The sequence below is a fragment of the Numenius arquata genome, chromosome 2 (assembly GCF_964106895.1).
Source record: "Numenius arquata chromosome 2, bNumArq3.hap1.1, whole genome shotgun sequence".
NCBI classification, from domain to species: Eukaryota; Metazoa; Chordata; class Aves; order Charadriiformes; family Scolopacidae; genus Numenius; species Numenius arquata.
The window spans coordinates 111,656,671-111,664,900 of record NC_133577.1 but is presented as its reverse complement, the minus strand read 5'-3'; the positions used below and the strand labels follow the sequence as shown (position 1 = coordinate 111,664,900).

At 50.7% G+C, this 8,230-nt stretch overlaps 1 protein-coding gene across 2 annotated transcripts; it reads right to left on the bottom strand.

The window, feature by feature from the left end:
* Window positions 1-2,855: 2,855 nt before the first annotated feature.
* Window positions 2,856-7,967, bottom strand: PIM3 (Pim-3 proto-oncogene, serine/threonine kinase). 2 transcript variants are annotated; one of them, XM_074168227.1, is made up of 6 exons: window positions 7,413-7,967; window positions 6,948-7,057; window positions 6,772-6,822; window positions 6,086-6,449; window positions 4,590-4,766; window positions 2,856-4,444 (listed from the first exon to the last, which is right to left on the bottom strand). In XM_074168227.1, exons 1-6 carry the CDS (start codon window positions 7,495-7,497, stop codon window positions 4,260-4,262), a joined length of 972 nt encoding a protein of 323 aa, XP_074024328.1. In that variant the 5' UTR covers window positions 7,498-7,967; the 3' UTR covers window positions 2,856-4,259. The 2 variants fall into 2 exon arrangements, with proteins under 2 accessions (XP_074024328.1, XP_074024326.1); XM_074168225.1 differs by having other exon boundaries at window positions 7,302-7,497.
* Window positions 7,968-8,230: the final 263 nt, after the last annotated feature.

Here is an 8,230-nt window from a genome sequence, read left to right as displayed (position 1 = left end):
ACGCTCATGCCAAGAGTCATGGAAGTGACTGGGGGCTCACTAGGCAGGTTACAGCTGTAACTTCAGACGCAGAGTTGACAGCCTTTTGAATTCATACTCCCCCCCTCCCATTTTCATTGAAAAACTATTTTCATATTTGCAGTATCTTATTTTTTTTTCTTATTTTTTTTCCCTTCTTTTGGTAAAGGTAACCTTTCAAACATTGTGGGATATTTAAGTATTAGCCTTACTCTTCCATATCTAAAACTGTCAGTCAGCAGTGTTTTAAAATCTCTCTTCCCAATTGATGCATCATTATTTTTGGAACGTATACTTTAATTTCACCAACAGAGGTCAGTAAACCACTGAAAGAGAACCATAAGTGTTTGGCGAGAACACACCCTCATCAATCTTTCTAACGTCCTTCTGATAGTTTTGTTCAAAGGGCTCTTGTTCAGTTGCTTCAGAAAATACAAGCTTAGTTAGCTAACAAAAAAAAGCAAGTGTGTACTTACACACACAGGAGAATGAGTTTTATTAAGGGGATGAATTACATAAAATACTACATTGTTAAAGATCTTTCAGCATTAGAATATATTTGAAATACCTGCTATCAAGCCAGAAGCATACATACATGCATAGGTATGATCATTGCTGAATCAATTTGTCAAGGTTAAAACAGGCTGTGATTTAACAGCAGTACTTTGAATGATCTGCAGAATTCCACTTTTCAAGCTGTTGAAAACCAACCTACAAAGAGGAGGATCCCAGAGAAGTAACATTTAATGATATTAAAATAACAGATAGAAGTGCAGGAGAAACCAAGAGCTGTCACCAACTAGCTCATTTTGACAGTAACAGCTAATGGAACTATATTAACACATCATTTCCCAACTTTCGACTGTAATGAAAAGCTATTTTTACAAATCATTACTTTCGGTATATGGTGTTTCAGCCACGTGGCTTCTATTAGCGTACAGGGGAGTTTCACAACCAAAGCTGCCTGTGCAGTACTGAAAGTGTACCTTTTATGTCGAGCTAATCCCAGAGGGGAGTCAGCACTCGTGCCTGTGTCCTTTTGACCTTTATCCTTTTAATGCATTTTGCCTCAGTAGCAAAAGGTGAAACCCTGGTTTTTATGTTGCAAAACAGACCGCTTCAACAGCATTTCTCTATGAAGCTAAGGAAAGTAACATACGCTCCTGTGGAAATGTTGAAAGTCCCTAGTTCAGCAACCAACAATAGCTTTACAAACGTATTTTTAGAACCGCTTTTCTGGTAGCCCTTTGAAGCTCACCCGCACGGCCTCGCTACCACCCCTCTCAACAGCTGCGAGCATGCGAAGCCACTGGAGTGGAAGATGTTAATTATCATCAGCTACTGGAATTTCTCCAGGGACTACTTGTGGTTAGAAACGTGCTTCCCCAAAGAACTGCACCAGGCGCTGGGATCATCTCTCCTGTGGCTTATCGGAGTCCCTCCTCTTAAGCAAGGGATAATCGATTTAAACTCCCAATCTTCGCTTTTAAGCATTCTTCTCTCAGGATATGATTGCGTAGTTTTCCTAAGCAATCTTAACTGTAAAATCTTTTATTTCTGTGAACAGAGTGCCAACAATAGGCATTTTCATGTATATGTGAGTTTCCCAGGGACTAGGTCTAGCACATGCACGGATTTTGATTAAGAACTAGAGAAACAAGTCGAAAATGAAAAAGGACCAAAACCAGAAAACAGACAAACCGATGGACAGAGCTATGAGTTCCCCCCCCCCACCCCCAGAAGGGTCATTCGAACTTCCTTTTTATGGCCAAGAAAAAGCTACACACCTTCCCCCCATGTCATCAGAAAACTGCACACACACACAAATGGTCTTTCCCCTTCTGCTTTACCTCCTGCTATTCAGTGGCATTTTGAGTCTAAACTCGTTAGCATCAGGAGCTTGATGTGATGTCAGCAAGTGAGATATTCCCCACAGGGAACCAAAATAATAGTAGATGAGCTGGCAGAAAGATCCCCAGAAAGGGAAATAACACAAAAACAACAGATTCTAAGCTTAGCCCTTTACTGGGAATACTACAAAGCACTTTTAATGACTGAACATATCCTTAAATGTACCTTGTAGATCCCTCTGTGGTAGTTAAACCCAGTAATCGCTACCACCCCCACAAAAAGACCAAGTCAGGTCAGTCTCTAGCTGCAGAGAAACTGGATGAACGCAGTAATCTGCAGGACTTGACTCCCAATGCACCAAGACGAATGCTGGGGACATCTCTCTTGCCCTTTGCTATGGATGAGAATGGGACATGTTCCGCAGCCCTTTATGAACAGTCTTTTTTGATAACCTGAGGGAGCTGAAGGAAAGCAGGCGCCCCGCTCTCCAAGAACGCCCTCCCTTTCCTGTAAGGGCACAGGAAATCCCCTTCCACCCCCAGGAGGAAGGGGTAAGCAGGAGGAAGGAAACCAAATGTAATGGAAAATAAACACGTCAACTGCGAAAACAGTAACCACCAGTGACTACAAAAATCCTTCGTTATGCTTAAGGACAACAAATACAGCAGTATTTCAGTTATTCAGTGTTTACGGAGTTAAAACCCCCACAATTACTGGCCCACTCCCCTGGCTGTAGGCCATTAGCGCTGTATTGTACACCTTCCCCAGTTCAACTTCAAATGCAGTGATCAAGAAGTAGATACAGTCAAGATGATGGATTGTTTAATTCTTCCAAAATGGTCACTACTTAATGGCATACACCTATTACGTCCAGGTGAGCTGCTGCAGACCTTTACAAGCTCGAGAAGGTAACAGAATATGTGTTCCCCAGCTGGCATCAAGAGGAACAGTAAAGATAAAAGTGAGCACACAAACACAGAAATGTTATATACAAAAAAAGTTTAATTGAAATACCTGTATAAAAAATATGATCTCCATACATTTCACACTGTTAAACAGAAGAAAAAAATCCAAATCCAAGCTGCATAAATGCAACCAGATCACAGAAACACAGCTATTAAAATAAATTAAGGTTTATGACTCTGCCACTCTACCTTCCAGAGCCAATGCACGGAGACTGTACAATGTCAATAATTTAAAACCCTTCCAAACAGCATTACTTTACATTTCTGGTACAATAATACCAGACAAAAGGCATACTGACTAACTTTAAAAAGTCATTCTATTTCCCTTAAATTAGACTTTGTACAACAATTTTCCATCTTCCAACAAAAATTCATAAGGTCAGAAAATTTTTTTGTCTTTTTTTTTTTTTTCTTAAACAAAAGTTGACAGGAATGCAGAAAAAAAGTGCCATGGGCAAACCACTAGAATTCCCATGGGGAGAAGGAGGGAAAAAGCACAGTGTTGAATAACTATAACCAAATAAATTAACCAAATAAATAGCCACAGCTGAAACCTGTGGGAGGTCTTCTAAACTCCAAACAATAAATAACTGTATAGTACATGGGAAAAACGAAGTTTACATAAACACATTATACAGGTATGGAAAAAAAGTAAAGTCCTTGAATATTGCATTGATTGTGCATTCAACATGCCCATACATACTTTAAGACTCGCAGGGTGACAAAAGGCCGGGGGGAGTTGAGAAAGGGGCTTCTCATGCCCAGTGGTAGAGATGATAAAAGGAAACATGAATAAACTTTCTGATAGAAAAGCTGATATACCTGTTCATATTTCTGTGCGGGCTATAGGAAATATTTTGAGCAGCAGAGGTGGGTTGGATTTGGAAAGGGCCGGGGGGCAGGAGTGAAATGTCTGTGTTCAAGTATTCCATCACCAGTGGATGGGACTACTTCATTCAATCACCGAACATGTTCTCCAATGCATCATAGGAGCTGCTTCCTCCAGCACTGAGTCTAAAGGGAGCAAATTCCTATAATGAACTGGATCTTCTTTGGACATACACAGCTCAAAAAAGAAAGTCCCACTGAAGCAGCTTTCAAAAAGGCACTCAAAAGCAAATAAAATCTAGTCCAGGCTCTATGAGAGCAAAAAAGTTTACCATGTATTCAAGAGGTCACTGCTTTCTTAATAAGGTCAGTCTTTGACTAAGTACTGGCCTGCAACTCCCAAACATCAGCGTTTCCAAAGGAAATCTCTCATTCCAAAGCAGAAACCAGCAAAGGGGGAAAATAAAATCAAGTCCCTCAGACAAAGATTCAACTACAGAATAATGAATGCATTTTTCTAGCCCCTCCTACGTATTGGCAGCAGCACTGTGGTCTTTCTGCTTGTAGCTCCCCTCCCAGTGCGAGGTCCTTAGTAATTCACAGACTCTCATTACTTGAACTTGTGCTAGATACATCAGTATCAAGGGTCCGTAGCCTTATGTCACAGTCCTCAGACTTCACTACTTCAGATTTGTGCATCCATTGGTGGTCAAAAATTTGCTCAAGTGTTGGTCTGTCTGAAGGCCTCAGTGAAAGGCACCATTTGATCAGCTGTTGACATTCTGTAACAAACAAACAAAAAAGCAGTTTTAGACTAGGGAAAGTACAACCTTGAGTAAGAAAAACCCTACCTGTACAAACTCAGGTGTACAGGACTAGTTACAAAAAAAAAAAAAACCCCACTTGACCCCTCCCTATGCAACTCACCAGGCGAAATTCTTCTCCTGAAGTATAATCGTCCCCTCAAGATTTCTTCATCTTGCTCAAAAGGGATGTCTCCACAAACCATATCATACAGCAGAACTCCCAGAGACCATACTGTTGCTGACCTCCCATGGTATCTGTGGTACCTGATCCACTCTGGAGGACTGTATACTCTCGTTCCTAAAAGCAGAGGGGGAAAAAAAAAAAAAAAAATAAGTACAGGTCTAGAGTGTTTCCCCATTGTTCAATATCATTTGCAATTCCAAAAAAAAAAAAGCTTTAAATTTCTTATGGTCCAAAGCCATTATTGGTGTAATTTGAGGTCATCTGCGGGGTTGCACCATTCGAGCGGGTTGGCCCATCCGGCGGTGCTGTTTTGTGGCAGGGAATAACCCATCCCCATCAGCTGACTGTTTACCCAGGCCAGCTCCCTTTCACTGACCACGTGGCGTCTGCAGCATCACACCAAAAATAGACACAAAAGGACAAAGGGGGCTGGCGGGGAGGAGGCGGGAGGGCGGCAAGAAGGTGAAACTCAGGTCTGCCCGTCTTACCCGGGGCTAATCTGCTTTATCCAATTCCGCAGGGCGGTAAACAAAATAGGAACGCTTACGATTTCTACGTTTGTGGTTTTTTTTTTTTTTTTTTTTTTTAAAGCCCGTCCCGTCCTTCCTCCCCCCCCTCCGCGCTTCTCTGCGGCAGCTTTTTCCCCCGCCCCCCCCCCCTCCCCCTCCGGGTGCCCGTGGGCTCCTTGGATACCAAACAAAACCGGGAATTCGGGATGCCGAGGGTCACGTGCGGCAGGGATTCGGGTTTCACAACAAACAGATGTGAGTGCAGCAGCTGGGGGGGGAGGGGGACGGGAGAAGAGTCCCCCCCTTACATCAGTCCCGCTCAAAAGGACAAGGGAAAGACTCCCCACTGTCACACGCAGGATTATTTCCACCTTTCCCGAGGCTAAAGGGTCGAGCCCGGCCCTGAAGCCAGCATCGAGTCGTTTGGAGGGAGCGTATTTATCCCCGTCGCTTTAAAATCTGCAATGCGGGATTTCCAGGACACCGGCGGAAAGGGAGGGGGGGCGGGGGGAGCTACCGCTTCAAGTTAAAAAAAGCAGCGCATATAAAAACTGCATATCCACACATGGAAACATCCGACACTGGCGAAGCCTCCATGTAAACAGATCGCCCTCTAGGAAAAAAAACCGCTTTTTCCAAGACAGGGAAATATAAACTGCTGCGTCACTGCCTGGAATCGCTTCTTTCCTACGCAACTGAACACCCCTAAGCTGCTCCGGGTCCACAGGTTTCCATTACCGATGGACCTGATATGAACCCCCTGCGTCAGAGGCACCGCTCGCTCCTGCCGGGCGCTGGGAAGGGGGCTCAGCGGTAGCTACGGGGAGGGCATCACCCCGAGAAGGGCGCACGGGAGGGGACACGCGTACTCTGGGCCAAACCCGGGCGCCACCAGGCTACCCCCAGCGCGGGGAGGGCACGTACCGTCGAAATCGGTATAGACCGTGTCCTTGAGGAGGGCCCCCGAGCCGAAGTCGATCAGCTTCAGCTCGCCCGTCCGGAGGTCCACCAGCAGGTTCTCGTCCTTGATGTCCCGGTGCACCACGCCGCAGCCGTAGCAGTGGCGCACCGCCTCCAGCACCTGCCGGAAGAACCCGCGGGCCGTCTCCTCGTCCAGGGCACCCTTCTCCGTGATGAAGTCGAAGAGGTCCTTCACCAGCTCGGGCCGCTCCATGATGATCAGGTAGCCGTCGGGCCGCTCGTACCAGTCCAGCAGCTTGATGACCCCTCTGAAGCCGGAGCCCACCTTCTTCAGGAGGACGATCTCCAGGGGCACCATGACACCGCCCTGAGCAGAGAGAAGGGGGGGAGCGGGTCAGCGTTGGCGGGGGGGGGGGGCGAAGGGGGAAGCCGGCGGGGAGGAGGGGAGGGCGGGGAGGAGGGCGCGGCCGCCGGGCCCCCTCCGCCGCTGCCGCAGTCCGAGGGGCGGGCGCGGCGCTGCGGCGGCGAACCCCCGCCAAATTCCCCCCCCTCCCCGACACACACCCGACGCAGAGGCCGCGCCAGCGGGGCGGGCCCCGCCGCCCACACAATAGCCCCGCCGCGGCGGAGCCCCGCGGCCACCCGGTACCCCCTCCCGCCCCCCCTCCCCTTCCCTCCCGGGTACTTACAATCGTGCCCCACTCGGTCACCCTCTCCTTCACCACATGCTTCACGGCGACCTGCGGAGCGGGGGAGGAAAGGAGGCGCCGTGAGCGGCGGGGCGGGCACAGCCGGCGCCCCACCGCAGGGCCGCGCCCGCAGCCTCCCGCCCCGGTAAGCGCCGTGCCGCCATCCCGCTCCTCACCGGCAAGCCGTCGGCGATCCTGCTCCCCGCGTAGACGGTGCCGAAGCCCCCGCTGCCCAGCACAGAGCCCACCTGGTAGACTTTATCGAACGGCTCCCTCTCCACTTTCACTGCGGGGGGGGAGGGGGGGGGGGGGGGAAGAGGAAAAAAACAAAACAAACACACCGCGTTAGCGTCCGCAGCCGCGCTGCGCCGAAAATTAAAAAAAAATAAAAAATAAAAATAATAAGAGCCCCAACACGCTCTGCCAGTATTGTGTGCGCTGCCCGAATTATGCCCAAAGCATTTTTTTTTAAAATAAATTGTCTTCTTCAATTCTAAAAAAAAAAAAAAAATAAATAAAAGGAAAAAAACCGCCCCCCCTAGCTCGGGGGGTGCGAGGCGCCGTCCCCGGGGGTCGCTCGGGGCCGGTTCGCACCCCGCCCGGCGCTGACGGGGGCCACCCCGGCGCCGTCCCCGCCGTACCTGGCTGGAGGATCTTCACCGGCAAGTGGTCCATGCTAGTGGGGCTGCAGATGTGAGCCAGCGAGCCGAACTTGGAGAGCAACATCTTCCGAGTGGGGGGTGGGAGGGCGGCGAGTCCCCCGCGGTGGCACCGCCGGCGTCCTCCCGGCCGAGCGCTCGGCGGCGCGGCTCTCCTCTCCTCTCCCCGGAGCCGGCTGAGGGCGGCGGGGCGCCAAGTCCTTCCCCGCGGCTCCTTCCTGGCCCGGCAGCGGGCACCGACGGAGTCCTCAGGGGTGCCCGCCGGCACGGATCCTCGCAGCGGTGGCACCAAGTCCTCAGGCAAAAAGCAGCCGGCGCCGCTCCCGCTCTCCTTCCTCGCACCGGCGACAGCCGCTCGGGGCGCCGCGATGCGCCGGCAGAACCGGAGCCGTTCACGGAGGCAGGCGAGTCGTGGGGCTGCGGAGCAGCGTCAGTATCCCGCCCCTGCGGGGGCCGCCGCGTCGGGGATCGGGCTGGGCGCCGCAGTGGAGCCGTGGCGGGCGCAGGACCCGCCGCTGTGCCTGCCCGCGCGCTTCTGAGCCGCCGGCGCCGCCGCGCCGCCTCTTAACTCCCAATATTTTGGTGCGGGCAGAGAGCGCCGAGCGCGCCGAGGATATCCCTCCGCGGGGGAGGCGGGAGGGGAGGGGGGGAAAACACCTCTTCTCGCCGCCCCAGCGGCCCCCCCACACTCCCCTCCGCGCCGGGGCGCCCGCGATGCGGCGGCCGGGACTGCAGCCTCCCGTCCCGCCCCCATTGTGCGGGCGGGGGAGAGGGCGGGGGGCTGGGAACTACTTATTTGT

Excerpts from the sequence above, each read along its gene's own strand:
- PIM3 (XM_074168225.1), bottom strand. The coding sequence starts at position 7,497 with ATGTTGCTCTCCAAGTTCGGCTCGCTGGCTCACATCTGCAGCCCCACT. Across the intron at positions 4,767-6,085 it reads GGTCTATACCGATTTCGACG|GAACGAGAGTATACAGTCCT; the intron begins GTACGTGCCCTC and ends CTCTGCTTTTAG. Across the intron at positions 4,445-4,589 it reads CAGGAGAAGAATTTCGCCTG|AATGTCAACAGCTGATCAAA; the intron begins GTGAGTTGCATA and ends TGTTTGTTACAG.